This window comes from Lagopus leucura, unplaced genomic scaffold, assembly GCF_019238085.1.
Source record: "Lagopus leucura isolate 7727_CA_CO unplaced genomic scaffold, USGS_WTPT01 Super-Scaffold_650, whole genome shotgun sequence".
NCBI lineage: Eukaryota > Metazoa > Chordata > Aves > Galliformes > Phasianidae > Lagopus > Lagopus leucura.
Window position 1 is genome coordinate 1425028 of NW_024962253.1, and position 16854 is coordinate 1441881.

The following is a 16854-nucleotide window of genomic DNA, read 5'->3' on the forward strand; positions in this document are numbered from 1 at the left end:
TGAGTAAAATTTATACTATTTTATAGGACAATAAAATATTACTTGTAAAGATGGTGTCTTAAAAATGAGGAACAGCAAGTTACTGGGCAAAAAACCCACAAATGACAACAATCCAAACTTGTGAGAATGATTTGGTACTTGTGTAATAAAAGCATCTTTGTTTTTCTTTAGTATCCTGAGTACTGTATGGAGGTAGTCCACTGGCATAAATATCAGTGATGTTCTAAGCCTTCTTCTTACACAGAAAAAAATATGATACTGTCATGTTTTATGTTGTTACTAAATTGGTGTATTTTGGTCATCTGATGGGGACTTAAGATGAATTTTGAATTTTTTTTTAACGGCTTCCCATTTTTGGTCAAATATGTGGTCACGTCTACACAGAAATTACATTGTCTGAATTTTTCTGCTTTGGATGTCTGTAAAGGAAATGTCTTGAATTTAAAAATTGTGATGGGCCCGAGGAAACTGAAGTCAGTCAGAGGAAGAGGATGTGTCAACAAGGCATAAGTCTTGGTGGACATCTACTTTTTGTTCTCTGCTACTCACCTGGCAGACACCAATAAAGGTTTTTTTGCACAGAACGCCCTGCTAACTGAGAGGCTCTCATGAAGGTGTAGTGTGCTCTGGGAAATACAAGGTGTGGAGCTGGGAATTCTGCAGTAGTCTCTCATTTGTGTTGCCAGTTGACGTATGAAGCTGTCAGCATGATACTTTGGAAATGTGAAATAGCACAGAGTGCTTAACTGTTACAACACTAATTGTCTTGGAACATTGCCTCTCAGCATGACAAATGTCACTTCCCTCAAGGAACTGAGACAGCTGCAGTAACTTCTCAGCAAATAAGCAGCTGACAGTGTATGGTGGAGTAATTTTTAGACTCTTCTCAGCATTTGCACTTGGCGACCTTCTCCAGAGCTTGTATTTGTGGTAAACTCCAACAGCGATGCAATTTGAGGCTGATGAGTCAAACTCTTGGGGCTCAGAACTTCATGTTGGTATTCTCTGAAGTGAGACTTCAAAAGGTGAGGTTTGACCAGCTGCTCAGGATGAATCCTTTTATTCAAGAATTTCAGTGGATGAATTGGTTCCTTTCTTAATGAAGAAATATTTTGCAGCACCTCAAATAGCTCTCTTCAGTGTCAGCCTTCCATAGCAAGTCTTTTCTGTTTGAGAGAAACCAAATTAGGTCCAGGATCATGCAGCATACAGTTATCTTTGTTATTTTCAGGGGCATGCAGTTCCAGTGGACTCCAAATAACACACTGTGAGGAGACATTAATGGTGTTGACTAGCTCTGTTTGTGGGGCATCCTTCGCATAGTAGGATCTATAGTGCATTACTGCATCCATTTGTTTTAGCCTAACAACTTCTGGAGGAGTTGCAGGTATACTTTTGTAGGCCAGAAATGTTTCAGAAGCACCAAATATTTCATAAGCAGCAAGATCCTTTAGCAGTTTCTAGAAGCCAGAATTAGTGCAGCTGTTCACAGGCAGAATCTGGAGGTGCAACTGTGTCTTCTAAGTATTCATAAATCTATAGTCACATTTGGAGAGTCAAGGGAAGGTGATGGGAGCAGGAATCATCAGAAAAGAGGTTAATTTAGAAAAATACCATTACTGCTTTTTTATGATAAAAATGACTCTGGAATGACAAATACTATATAAAACTAAAAGTAATAATATCAAAACAAACTTGTGTAATAAAATCTGTTACATAATTGTCTTATCTATGTAGTGACTTCTAGCTTTGGCACAAACATCAAAACCACATGTTGAAATCGCTTCTGTTCCAATAAACTTTTTAACTGAAAAATGGACACAGAAGAAAATGTTAATCACTTCTCCATAGCTCTTTTGTATTTGCTGCATGTATTCTTTCTGAGAATCTGGAGAGAAAAATAGTGACTCTAGGAGATACTCTTAAAAAATGTTGTTATGCTTTGTGAACTTTATTGAATGTTTGCATTTTTCAGGCAACAGCAGAACAGATTCGCCTTGCTCAGATGATCTACGATAAGAATGATGCAGATTTTGAAGATAAAGTGAAACAAGTATGTTTCTTACGGTACAGAGTTTTTATGCCCTGCAAATGAGGTGTTCCTAGGATGGCTTACGTTTGGAGCTAGGGTGGCTGATTATTATTTAGATGAAGCCATTTTCAGAATGATATACATTTAATTAGGAATAGGTGCTTTTATTGCACTGTAAAATTCTGCTTGTAAGACACTGTGTGGTAGTATAACACTGGCTGTATAGTTATTCTGGACCGTTTCCCTTTGTAAACAAGGCTTTTAGCTAAAACTCATCTGTGCCAATGGTTCTTCCAGACTCTGTCTCTAGAATGGTCCTGATGCTGAGCTGATTCAGAATTAATGAGTGCTTTCGGTTTGTCTGCATGTACATGCACGTGGGAAAAATGGGTCACCTGTGTAAACTGGGTTTGCTAAATCACCATCTGTTTTTCAGGAAAAGTAAAAATCTAGTACTAGCAAAAGGTGAATTGAAGTAATGTGGGGTTTCTGTCTTTTAAAATCTGATCTCCTAGATTTGTGTGTGCATTAAAGTGAAATATCACACTGTTTCCTCTGTCATGCTGAGCGTTGGCTTTATGCATTCCATCTTCTGTTGCACAGTTGTAGCTGAGTATTGAAGACTCAGCTATACCTGTTTGGCTCAGTGCATTGGTTTTACCTTTGCGAGCACATCACGTTTCATGTAGAACGTAGGAACACATCCAGAACAAGAGTTATTGTGAATGCATTGTTGCAGCAGGTGGGGGCGCACTTCTAAATTTCCTTTCCTTTCTGAAGCCTCCTATGAGACACTGTTAACTGCTTTTTGTTGTTCTTTTCTATAAAGTTGTTCATTGCTATGCCAGGAGTGAAGTCCTGTAGATCCTAAAGCCTAAGGACCATGAAATAGTGCCTGTAGCTCTGCTGATCAGAAGAAGGCTAAGAATTAAATTCTTCCTAGGAGTTGTACAGAATCTTAATTGTGCATGTTGGTTTCTATCATGTGTTGTTGTTTTTTTTTTTTCTCTTGATGGATAGAGGTACTGGATACTCCATGACAGAACTTGTTTATATCTGTCCCAAACTACTCAGGATGTATGCTACAGGTTCCACAAGGCATAATTTAGTACCAGCTCTCCTTGAGCAGCCATCACTTAGCCCGCTTGCATGGCTTTATGCTAAAGTGGATCAGAGGAGCTGATCTAGTTAAAAAAGTTAACTTCTCTGGATGTTTTTCCAGATGGATCTGGACTTTCCACCATGGCTGTGCTTACGCAGTGGGGTCAAGTGGTGAGGGAGAATGATACTGGAGCTGTCCTAGCCTCTTAATGTTTTTACACTCATATATAGTTATCTTGGGGATTCAGCATTTGCTGAAATCATGAAGTATAAAGAAAAAAAAAAAAAAGCGTAGGGATGCTTAATTGGTTGTTACTTGAACTTGTCTCTTATCTGAGTTGTAAGCAGGTCTTTATAAGGTAGATACCCTTACTTAGGATTTTAAATTGCTCTGACACGGTAGCTGTGCACGTTTTTGGAATCTATGATGGTATTCTTACTTGATGATGATAATTTGAATATTTTAACATGTGTGACTTTTACTGCCAGCTTATGGAAGTGACGGGGAAAAACCAGGATGAGTGCATAGTGGCACTACATGATTGTAATGGGGATGTGAACAGAGCAATCAACATACTGCTGGAAGGAAGTTCAGACACGGTAAGGTTTTACTTCAGTGTTCAACTAATCTTTTTGCTTGCTGTACTTTTCTGCTTTGAGATAAGTATTGGGAAAGTCCTATTTAGAAGCTTTAAATTTATGTCTCCACTGAAGTTTCTCTGAAAAAAATGAGGAGGCCCAAAGCTGCTTTTGTCTTGTGCATACTTCAGTGTGGGCTGAACCTTGAAAAAGTCATGGATTTTCTACTTTTGTCCTGCAGTCTTCCATCTTTTATTTAGGTGTATCTGTGTTCTTTGGAACGTGTTTTTGTTTTATGTGGGCCTGTTTGAAGCACCTCCGCAACTGTGGGACGTGAGACTTGGTACTGTTTGCCACAACCTCTGTAAACCTCAAAGGGTAGGGAGGTACTTGAAGACATGTAATTCTTGCTGGAATGCATTGTGGGTTTCCAGGTCCCTATCTGAAAGATGAGTAGAAAGCTAATAATAGTAGGAGAGGATACAGCAAGTAATTCTTTTGTTACTGTGTTGCTCATCTGCCTGACTTCATCGGGAAACAGAAAGAGGAATCTGAGCTGTGTGTGGCAACAATGTCACATACTGTTGCATGGCAACAGGAGGTTTTCACAAAACTGCTTGAAGATTTTGCTGGAGGGGCTTCTTAAGATTTATCTGAAATAAAATCCAGTTTACTATCATGAAAATCAGGAAAGAAATCTGAACTTCCCTAATGTTGAATGTTGACTACTTCCTGTGACTTATCAGGGTGTGCTTATTGCTTGTGAGGAAGCTTTACTTTGTGCACCTCAGATCTAAGTCACAAAACATTCTAACCAAGGGAACTTTCTATTCTATCCTCTTTCATGTGTAGGAGTTGAAATCATGTAATGCACTGCAGTGTGTAATGCTGAGTGTGTGAGTAAGCTGATAGTAAAAGAGACCACCTCACCTTGATTATACCAATCCTAGTAATGTGTTGTCCTTTCTGTCATCTCTTGTATATATAATATTCTAGTTGAAAATAGCTTTTTGATTGGGGGAAAAAAAAAAGAAAAAGTTAAATGCTTTCTTACCTAGCAAATTGTTATAAGTGATGATGATATAGGATAAACATTCTGAGTTCATTTATCAGTAGGATACAGTATCTTCACTTCTGAACAAAGTCCCTCTGAACACATTGCTCTCCATAGAAGAAATGCAGCTCACAAAGAAATACAGAGAGCTTGGTGAGGAAGGTTGAAAAGATATTAATTAGCAATCTCTAGATCAGTGTGTGAAGCCATTTATTATTCCTTGTGGAATTATGGACCTACAGCTTGCAATGGTTTGTTGCAGAGCCATTGTACTCCAGAATAGTTGCACTGTAATATAAGGCTGGAAGCAGAGGTACTTCTTGTTCTGAGTAAAATTGCCAAATCTCTTTTGAACTTGGATTTGTTTAGTGCACTGTATTTTTTTTTTTACTTCATTCAGTAGATGTTTCTATACAGTTTGAGGAATTAGAAGAGCAAGGAGTGATGTTGTCTATTTATAAATTCTTTGATATACTGCCAAACTGTATTTTTTTTTTTTAAACTGTGATCCTTAAAGCTTTGTACTCTGTTGTAGTAAAAACTTTTTGCTTGGAATGGTTGTGATTGTCTGGCTTTGGATGTACAGAGGGAGAATAGATAATGGCATGTTTCTTTGCCTAAGGCATTTAATTTCTTACAGGAGCAAAAGCCATTTTATGCCCAACTACATTTTAGTTGCTGAGGCTTTTTAAGGTAGTTTAAAGGGGACAAGATGAGCAAGAGGGAACTTGCTCTATATATTCCCAAGGGTAAAATTCACAGCTGTAATTTGGGTTGCATGAAGCATCCTCAGCTAAATATAATCATAATAGTTAACTTCTAATAAAGCACGATTGTCCATGATGTGTACCCATGCACAGAGACCACACCATTCCCAACTTCTCAGATTTCTTTAAAATTATATTGATTTTTTTCCTTGTATAAATAGTAATAAAAGACTTTTCAAACCCCAAGGATTGTGATTATCAGAAATCTCTATTTGTGGGAATGCGTGGAAATCCGATGCCTCCATTGTGGTCATTTTTTTCATGCCATATAAAGCTTTATTAAAAAGAGTCCACTTTTACATATGATTTGCAGAACCATTCAGTTTGGGAAATTTCCTAAAAAGATTAAAAGTCTTTTGGCGCTGTACTGTTAGAGAAATAATAGTGCATTCTGATCCATCTTGATTTGCTTCTTCAGATGTCAGTGCAGTGCTCCATCACCCTTGTAGTAAAGAAGTTACTCTGTATGTCTTTACAGAATTTCTCATGTTTAAATTTTAGGCCGTTGCTCCTTGTCCTGTCACTAACCACCACTGACAAGAGCCTGGCCTCATACACTAGTTACTAGAGGAGGCTGGGATTTCTGTCTCACAAACAACAGTGCTGCTCAATCAAGCTGTTTTGTTCTTCTAATCTACAGCATCTGTGTTTCACCTCAGTTGGTTTATGGCAGTTTTAGATATATTTAGTGGATATGAAATTGAGTAGTGAATTCAGCCTTTTTTCTCACATACACTTCTGCAAAAAATAACTCTGCCCAGAGAGGTTGTGGATGCCCCGTCCCTTGGGGTGTTCAAGGTCAAGTTGGATGGAGCCCTGGGCAGCCTGGTCTAATAATAAATGTGGAGGTTGGTGGCCCTGCATGTGGCAGGGGAGTTGGAGATTCATGATCATTGAGGTCCCTTCCAATCTTTACCATTCTGTGATTGTGTGTGACCGTTCTAATACTTGTTGTCTTATACAGGATGTTGAAACTTTTTATTTGTGAACTGTTTTGCTACCTGCTGGCTTTGCAACATTAGTTTTCTTAATTCTAGGCAAGTTGGATTAGCTGGTCCCTGTCTACTTTGTGAGAACTGCTTGTCAGCTGAATTGAAAAGAAATAAGAAATATGATTGGCAATTGCCTGATGTGGGATCGTGGGCTTTATCTAGTACTTCATAGCTAATGGCAACTTATCTACATAAGCAAATTTCCTTCATGAAAACTATCTAGACAATAAGTTCTTAGAAGAAGTTTTTGCCATCTGCATTGTTTTGCCATCTTCACTGTTCATTCATTACAAATGATACTTTTTTTTTTTACTCTGCTCAGTAGACTAACCATGCAATTGCATAGTACATGAATTACTGTATTGTTTTTAGCAAGTGTCTTAGTCGCTTTATTTTCAACTCCTACATTCACGTGGAATTGATATTATCACTGAATTTATTTTAAGGATGGATTTTATATTAAAACCGAGGTCTGATGTTTGGACCTTAGTCTTTTTTCTTGTTTAGACATAGTATTGGTTTCTGCTCTCTGTGATGAGCTGTGGCTGTGAGAGCGGGTGGTTTGGCTTATTGTGGGCACTTGTGTTTTGTGAAGTTCTTAGCCTGCATTTAAATTCTAGTATTTGTTTCTTGCTCACCTCTTTCCATGGATAGAACTAGATTTTCCTTTTGCATCAGTGTAGTTCTTGGTACATATCACTAACCTGCTATTATAGAAATACCTATTTTTTTTCCTTTGAAGTGAACAGGTGTGGGTTGATATTATAGACAGAGATTTCTCTTTCTTTTTGACTTCTGTATCTAATTCTATTCTATCTAAATAGACTTCTTGGGAGACTGTAGGGGGAAAGAAGAAAAGCCTTGGAAAGGAAAGTTCAGAAAACAAAGAGAACAGAGAAAAACGAGGGGACAGAGAAGTGAGTCGTGGACGGGGGAGTTCCAACAGACGGGGAAGAGGAGGCAGCCGTGGCCGAGAGTGTACGTATAGGGGTTCTCTTTAAAAGCTTTGGATGTCTTTCTTGAAGATGAAACTGGTGAAAAGTGAATGTTTAATGGAACAAAGTCTGTCAGAGCTGAAGCTCAGTGCCGATGTGATCATAACTTGTTTATGTGACAAGTATACTTGATTTATCTACTTGATTTTTTTTGAATGGTCTTTACTTTTGTTTTTGAGACAGCTCAGTTTAATTTAAACCTTTTTGGTTAATTGATGTTTTACAACTTGCTGTTCTTCATGTGAGTTTTAGAAATGAGTCTTTGTAAGACTGCCTGAAGGCAAATATGTCGCTGCACAGCTGATACATTTTCTTGTTTCTTTTAATGAAAAAAAAAAATCTAGCTTGACTCCATCTCCTTTTATGAGTGTGAAAACCTGAAGATGTTCTCATCTTCTCATAAGGGGAATGAAAAAGCTGGGAATATTATTAATCTCTTGCATATATTTCTCATATAAACCAGCTGCAGGTGAGTTTCCACAACAGAAGTAGTACTTTGCGAACAGAAACATTTAAATTTCACGTTTATGCAGATAGAATAGTATGCTGTGCAAGAGAGAACTGAAGTTTTTTGAATTACGCAGGATCTCATTAAATCACCACTGAATGTACAGATTACCTTTTTTCTCTTACGTTTTATCAGAAATTATCTAAGCTACCTGTATCTCCTAAGATAGCCATAAATATTTATTGTAACACTAATAAATGAGCAGAAAATGAAGGGGATAGAAAAGAACACAACCAAAAAAAACCCACCTTTTCCCTTAGAAGCAGGACAAATATTTACAATTTACAATTCTGTAACTCATAACTGGAATATATTCATATACTGTACCCGTCAGTGGAGGCATTGTGAGTCTTTGTAGAAAAATGAAAGTATGGAGAGAGATGTCTTGGCAAGGCCATATACTGCTTGTTTCTGTACTAAAAATGAACTAAAGATGACTACCAAATCTTGATATTATCCTCTCTCCTTTACGTACATTCTTTAATGGTTATGTTGGTGCTATTTGAATTTGTTGTGTAGTACATAATTCTCAACAGTGCTGTAGGTAGTCAGTCATTTCCAACCTCCTCTGTAAGGGAGTCAGAAGATGGGGCACAGGACAGGATGACAGGAGAAGAGTTGGTGTTATTGGTTATCTTACTCATCTGCTGTTGCCAATCAGCACATTATCAGGAAAGTCAAGTATGAGGCAGGGTAATTTCTTGCCTCTATATAGATTTGAGACCAGGGTTTAAAAAACAAGTGCTGTGTCTGCAAGAAGGCATAACCCTTTTAAAAGATATTTTGCTTCCTAGTTGTCCACCTTAAAGTGAACAACTTGCCCGTATCTAGGCCTGCAAAAAGGAGAGGGATGACTGAGATATCTTGACCGTAGTGCTCTGACAATCTTTTTGGGTTCAAGTTAAGCAGGTGACTGTGTTGTCTCATGTATAAGTTCTCTAAACTTTCTCTTAAGTTGTCGTCTTTCCACAGTTAGAGCTGAAGAAAATGGAGTGGACAACAGTCAAGGAGACAGGCCTTCAGACCGTGGGAAACGTGGCCGTGGGAGAGGTGAGATGGTGGCGTTGGTGTGGGACTGGCACTGATTTCATTTCCTGAAATGAAACTCCCTCATTTATTTGATTAAAAGCTTATTTTTAAGCATTTGTTGGTTTTCCTTTGAATCCATTAGCACCTCAGGCATCTTTAATTTAGATACTCTCATCCCCTAACCATTGTTTCTCATTCCTAACCACTATGAGACCATTGTTTGGTGTCATAATGGCTTAAGAGTATCAGCACATCACCTTCATGGCATTTTTTTGTGTCCTCCAGCTATGGAGAGCTCTTCTCCAAATTGAGTCGCGACAGCCTCCTGTGTGTGGGAGTGTAATGGACTCCTCAAGATGTACCTTGGCAGCAGGAGAGTGCAAGATTCCTTCTGTAGAACTCTTGTGGAGGGATTTGATGTGTTCTTGTGCCATTTTGTTTTAGTGGATCCTGTTGCCAGGTTTGCCTTCTGTTTTCAATACCCAGTAGGAGAGCACTAGTAACTTTAGAGGTTTTTTGTTTATAAAAAAAAAAAAAAAAAAAAAAAAAAAAGGAAAATAGAATTAGCATGGGAGTACTGATGAACAGAAGTATGGGAAGACACAGTACTGTGGACTCATAGCTACAACTCTAATTGTATTCTCTGGAAGAGATAGGACAGATGATGGTCTTTGTTTGATGTGGAAACAAGATGCACAGTTGGTTTAGATTTTCATTTGATCTAGTGGAAAGAAGCGTATTTTTCCTAGAGCAAAAGGAATGGAACTGGATACCTGGGAATGGTACAGCTTGCGTGGGGAAAATGGGTAATAAAGAAGTTACACTGACGGAGTGCACAGCAGAGCTAATAGCTTAATAATGTCTGACTTGCAGGGAAAAAGAGAATTTCTACCTACCAAAGACTGTCTTATTTGGAATATCCAGTAACGAGGCATTCAGTGAGTGGAACATCAAACTTCATTGTTTCCAAATCTATATCCTGAAGGAATGGAAGGGTGTAAAGATAGATAGCTTCCAGAGGGTTGTGAGAATTACTCTATTGTGCATGTCAATCAGCTGATAAGAAGTAACATGTTCACAGAGTAGCTTTGCTGAGGAGATTGTGGTATGATTCACTGTTTACAGATGGAATTCAAATGCTTTAGTTTTTAGTGTAAAGTAATTATTTATGCATGTTGTAAATATAAACATTGGACTTTTAAAATTAAATTTTGGGGATGAAATTCAGAGGTTAATTTTAAGTTCAGTCTGTATCTTTATTTGTAACCATGTGAACAATGCATTGCATTTGTTGTCAGCACTAACTCACTCTCTGGGTGAATATCATGTTTCAAGCCAAGGCTTTTAATCATTGGTATCAAACTGATTTACCTGACTGAAGAAATGGGAAGAACTTTATCCAGTTTCTGTATCTGGGTTAGTGTATACAGTATTTCTGTATCTCTTTACCAAATATTTCGTATTCTGCATTAATGTGAGCAAAGTGCCTCGATTAAGTCTTTTCAACTGTCGGTAATAAACCCTGTGAATGACTTCCTGATTGTTGCATTACAAGTATGTGTATTATAGAGTAGAAATAGCCAGTTTCATTTTATAATGCGACCCCTCAAAATCTGCAGGGAATTATGTAAAGCTATATAATTTACTTTTCAATATTTCAGTGATGTGTGACTTTCAGTATGAGTAGGTTTTATTTTAAATAAAAGGTCCTTGCTGTTTTTTTTCACTATTAGACAAAATAGGGAAATGTAGGGGTAAAGTATTTCTGCTGAAAGTAAATAGACTGTTGGTAATCATTGCAGGTCCCTTTTTTAGATGCTTTTCATTCAGTGTGTAGGAGTGTAGGCATCGTAGGGGTCAGCTAATATCTGAGCAACACACTCTTTCTCTATTTTAAGCTACTGTCTCTGGCTGGAATTATCTTATTGGCTGCTTTCTAGGGGGAAAATTGTTGGCCCACAGTATTACTGCTTCATTGTAGAAGAATCTAATGTTAAGGAATGACATGCTTTGAAAACAGAAGAGATTGAATTAACTCAGAGGTGATAGCGTACTGTTCACTGGGGGAAGAAAACAAACTGAGAATTTCAACTTAGTGCTATAGGCGTTATTTCCTAACACAGTAGATTTTCCATTACTGACTGTGTGACATTCCTTGCAACTTCATCGGCTAATAGGTACTCAGTGTACAAACAGTGCTGGTTGCTGGCATACGCAACATCAGGGATTTCAGGTAGGTGTTACTGACCAAGGAAGAGAAAGCAGAAGTGCACCACAGGAGGTGTTCTGTGACACATCCCAGCTGGGGCTGCTCTGCTTCTAATCTTTGCTTGCTAAGCAGGTTGTAAGCCTTGATTTGGAAAAAAGTCAAGGAGCTCATGTTTTTAAGGTGGCCTTCCCATCTTTGTTTCTTGTCAGAACTGAATTTCTTGAATCAGTTTAATTTAGCGGTAAAAAAAAAAAAATCACTGTAATACTGATTGATAATAATTGTATTTCTGTGTTAGTTGTTGAAGGATTTGTAACTGTCTGGAATAGAATCTCCTGAAGGAATTAGGAAGAGAGATGATTGCAACTTCAGGACTGTCAGTTCTAGAAATGTTTACTTATTTGTATTTTAATCAGCTGTAGTGCTGTTTATAAACTGACAGATTTTACAGGCACAGTGTTTGTGGTTTTTTTTTTTTTTTATAGCTGTTTTGTGCTATTCCTACATCTTCAGTTTTAAATTTGTGTCTGGTTCTCCCACTGTCCCCTACCCCACATTGAAACAGGAGTGGCAGAACTGCAGAAGGCTTGGAAAGGTACTGGGAAGATGGCCTTTATGGGCTGTGAGGAACAGGCAGAGTAGGGCTTTGCAGCCTGGGAAACAGAGGGCTAAATGATTGTATGATGAGGATTTGTAAAATTTCTGCAGGAAATTTTCTATGAGGAAATCAATTGATCAATCAATTCATGTGAGTATGAGAATGAGAGGGTAGTAAATTATTATGTTACAAGTTCAAAATGAGCATATGGAAGTGATATTCTTATAGGTAATTAACCTGAGGAATGTAAGTTTCTAGAATCTGTAACATCTGCAGGCTCTTGATGAAATCATCCTAAAAAAGATCCATAGTGAAGAAACAAGACCAACCACCAACAGAAAAAATACAACCCCCAAAACCCAACAAGGGCTGTGAATTATGTAGATCATCTGGCTCATGAAGCCTTTGAGCAACAAATAGTTGAAGACCAGGAGAATGTCCAGGGGGATTATGCTGTGATTTCAGTTCTTGCATGCTTCCACAGAACTCTCGCTGCCAGTAGTTGATAACAGGATAGCAGATAGATGAACTTGTGGTCTTCATTCAGCATAGAAATAGTATGTGATAATTTTTCTCATTTGTAAAGTATTTTGTACTTGTAAAGTGAGAATTGTAAAGTGAGAGTGAATTTGTCATTTTTACTGCTATTTCTAAATCTTCCTTGTCGTTCTTTGAGAAAACCAACTCATATCAACAAATATCAGACCAGTCCAGCCTGTGTACATAATCTCTCTTTACAAAAAAAAAAGAAAAGCCAAACAACTTTTTTATATAAAAGACTTTCTCTGGAAGAAGATGAGCTTCTGTAACCAGAACTGCATGTCTAAGGCCTTTTTTTTTAAAAAAAAAAAAAAAAAAAAAAGCTTTGTGCAGTTGTCACAGAACATATAGAATACATTTTGAATTTTCTTTGCCAAAACTAGCAAGAATATTGCTTTTTTTTTTTTTTTTTCTGAAACATGAATGCAGAGTAGACCTTCTGGAGGTCACAGTCTGAAGTTTGTTTAGTTTTCCTGTAGTTAGCTTGCATTGGCTATGGAGCTCCCTGTGTTTCTAAATAGTGTTTCTGTGTTGCGTTCCTGTAGCTTCTCTCTTTTTTTTTTCTTGTTGTTTTGTTTTAACATAGGTCACTTATTTCTCTTCATGTTATGTGTGGAATTGGAAGTTTTTTCCATTTGCTTCTCCAAATGGTTACTAGAGCACATACAGTACGTAAAACTGTGCCAGTGCTTCTAGCTTTATGATGATTAATAAGAAAAGTTATTTGAATTTCTACAGATAAACCTCAGTGTTTATTTCTGTAGCATGGAATATCCAGAATAGAAGACATCCGCCTTGTTACCTGTTCATAAGTGGTAGGCCTTTATCTCCTCATCTTCTTGTGGCTGGTTTGCTCTGCATTTCCAGAACAGAGGCTTGGGCTTTCCAGCTGCTGTGTAGTGTAAGATGAGCAGATCTTTGGGGTATTACTTGCTCTTCCAGTCTGTGTATTCTCCTTTCAGCTATTCTTTTATTCTTCTCAGCCTCTTTTTCAACCTTGATGCTTCTTTGTCTAATTCAAACCATTCAGCATGGAAATCTTAGTTTTGAGGTGAAGCTTGTGTTCTTGGGGAAGAACTTACTTCTAAGTTCAGAAATCTAAGCTGTGTTCTACAAAATAGGCAGAATTAATGGATAAATATTTATCTTGTGCTTCCCAGCAGTGTGCATGTGGTTAGGAGAAGAAGCATTCTGAATGAAGTGTATGAACCATTGTTTCCGTGGAGGGGAGATACCAGAGCTGATTTTCTGGTTGTAGAAGTTTTGAACTCCCAGTACGTTGTACTGGAGACAGAAAAACTCAACGCCTGTTTCTCTTCTGGAATGAATGCTGGAGAATTTAAATGAAAACAAGTTATAGCCAGAGTGAACCTAGCTGACTGAGGGAGGTGTTCTGGAAAGAAGGAAAAGAACTAACAGTATTCACAGAGTAAAAACTGAAAGAGAATGGGAGAATATTTTAAATAGTTCATTTAAAATTATGATGTTGGATAAGATTAGTAGTAGGAATGTTAGTTGGAATCACCTTTAAGCATAGGTCCTGAGTCCTAGCTTCCTGGAACAGAAATAAGTAAGTTACATTGACTTTATTTTGGGCTGTTCCTTGCAGATACAAGTGGAAAGAAATGCCAAGAAATTTTATGAGTGTTTGCATGAGACAGGGCAGTAACTTTATTCTTTCCCTAATGTCATTATTTGCTTTTTGCTCAGTATGCTGAATGATTGTAAGAAAATCTGTTCCATCAATCACAGTGGAAGATGCAATGAGCTAGTGCCATGTCATTTGTTCTCTTTGGTGGGAGACTAAAAATACCCATTGAAGAATAGCAAAATGTGAATTACCACAAGAAAAAAATAAGTTTTTGGAAACATTGTCCATTATGCTGGAAAACACATATAGGTCTTTTTAGAGTACCGCTAGTTCTGCTCTTTATGCAGCGTAAACTGACATCACTGCAGAGAGGAATTGGTGCTCATTATTTCCTATTGCATTTGAAGATTGCAAAGCCAAAAAAGAAAAGCCAAGCCAACCAAACAACAACAACAACAAAGAAACATACAAAAGCAGGAAGGCATCATGATAGCTGTTTACCTGATTTTTGGTGAATTATCCAGATGTGAAGATGACTAGCTCTCTGGCAGTTAGCAAGGAGGGATCTGATTCAGAAAACTTATTCAACAGTGAACTAACTATTTTGTCGGTTGTTTTGTGGTTAATCTGTGGCTGTATTTGCAAAACACTGAGTGCAGGGAATGGAGTAGAGCTTGGGGTCACAGGTAGGGATGACCTCTATTGAAGCAGTCCTCCCCTTGTGTGTTCCCTCTTTCCTCCACCCTTGTCTCACAGGCAGGAAGTGACAGGGAATTTTGGAGAGTTCTGAGCATGCATGGGGGCTGTGATTGTAGAGCCTCTAAAGCAAGAGTGAGAAAGTAGAAACAAATTTTTGAACACTGAAACATTGCCAATGACTTGGCAATAGCAGCCTCCTTTGGGAATGAGGCTTTAGATAAGTCCTGTTGTTAGAATTTTGTGCTACTTCTCTAGCCGCAGAAAAGCTAGCAAAAAAAATTGCAAGTCCTGCTGAAAAATTCAGTAAACTGTGACTTAATTGAATAATAGGATGGCTTGGGTTCGAGGAGACCTCAGAGATGATCTACTTCCAACAACCCTGCCATGGGTAGAGTTGCCTACTGCTAGACCAAACACTAGACCAGGTTGCCCAGGATTGCATATGTTAGGGAGATGTTCTCCTGTGAGAATATATAATTAACTAATCACAGTGGTTTTCTCTTCAATCATGGTATTTTCTTATGTGACAGACTAGTGATTGGCTCCTTCTCTGCTTTTGCTGTTAAATGGTGTTTTCTCTCCTAGGGTTTGGACGTGGCAGAGGGAGAGGAGCGGGGCGGTTTTCAGCCCAAGGCATGGGGTAAGAAACATGCAGAGCGCAGATTTTGGGGAGAGTCAAGATCAGCAGCAATATTGATTGCCACTGTATGTATTAGTACTGTTGTATGTAGAGTAAATCAGCATGGATGCAAAAATTCAAGGCTCTGTTAGATAATAAATGGATTATTTTAATTCAGTATTTCTAATTGGACTATCCTGATCTTAGTTTACTCAATGTTAATGTGTCAAACTTGAATTCATTTGTACCTATCAGTAACAGACACATAGTGCTTAGGAGGCTGAAAGTGCTCTGAAATGGTTGTTGTCCAAAGCCAATTTAAAAATATTTGCATCAGTGTAATGTGTAATCAGCATGTGAGCCCTAAGTAAAACAGAAAGACTGGTGATTATAAACTTTCTCCTCTTTTTGAGCTTTCACGCCTTATCTGTTTGGACATGCACGTGCTCTAAGACAAAATCAAAGGAAGTTTATCATTAGTTCTAAAAATTGTTTTCAGTTTTGTCAGAATAGCTTGATTCAGAGAAGCATAGCCTCCACTACTTTCGTTGTTTACTTGAAATGACACTTCATGTAACACCAATGGTGTCCCAATGAACAAACAGAAGGCTACTTTTACTTCTCTGATAGTCCTTGTTCACAGTTCTGATGATAAATTGAAAGGAAATTTTTCTGAATTAGTCCTTTTCACCTGTTATAGGCATCTGTTTTTTGGCATTGGTGTCAAGAGTGCCTTCTGAAATAATCTTGGTGATGTTCTGACTGCTGCACATTCTGGTGCTCTTAAAGTACACTATACTGGTTTCTCATCAGTCTGCCACCGAGAAACTCTCAACTGAGTAGGGCTTAATGCTGACAGTATAAACTGTGTCATAGGATGAGGAGGAGTAGGTTTGTTGTTGACTGCTTTTTCAGGAGTTCTGGTTTTGGTTCAGTTTCTCAACAGTCTCCACTTTTTTTCCCCTTCCTATTACTTCTTTTCTCTTTTTTCCCTTTTTTCCTTTTTTTATCCGTGTCTGCTGCTAGAGGAAAATTTTCTTTTGGAAAACAAAATATCAAGATAAACATGTGGAAATCAAGATGTTAAATCTAACACAACTGCAGCTAAAAATAATGGCACTTGTGTTCAATGAATGACCCATGTATTCTCTCCCATTTCTCAACTTTTAAAACTCTAGGACATTTAACCCCGCAGACTATACGGAGTCTTCTGCCACTGATGGCTTTGGGACAAAATCAGAGATTTGGGAGACTGGTCAGAATGATGCAGATGATGGAACTGGTAAGATGCTTCCAGAAGTGAAAGGATTGGAATGAAGAGCTGTAGCAAATTGCAGTTAGAATAAGCATTCTGTTAGTATTCTGTTAACTTATGAAACTGAATACATCTCTCGTGGCACAGATATTAGTTCATTGTTATAGCTTAACTGCTGTTGAATTGCAGAGCACATGCTGTAACTCAAGCAACTCTGGCTGAATGGAGTGGAAGGTAATTGCAGTTCTTTTGTTTGTTTAATACCGACAATCCCTTCATAGACGAA

The 16854-nt window shown here is 37.9% G+C and overlaps 1 protein-coding gene across 5 annotated transcripts in view; it reads left to right on the plus strand.

Moving 5' to 3' along the window:
* UBAP2 (ubiquitin associated protein 2) overlaps positions 1–16854 on the plus strand; it is an 86214-nt gene that overhangs the window by 25927 nt on the left and 43433 nt on the right. For all 5 annotated transcript variants that reach the window (XM_042862311.1, XM_042862308.1, XM_042862309.1 and 2 more), the window contains exons 3-8: positions 1976–2053; positions 3623–3733; positions 7350–7503; positions 9001–9078; positions 15280–15334; positions 16492–16595. In XM_042862311.1, coding sequence (XP_042718245.1) covers positions 1976–2053; positions 3623–3733; positions 7350–7503; positions 9001–9078; positions 15280–15334; positions 16492–16595 — 580 coding nt within the window. The remainder of the gene's footprint in view (positions 1–1975; positions 2054–3622; positions 3734–7349; positions 7504–9000; positions 9079–15279; positions 15335–16491; positions 16596–16854) is intronic.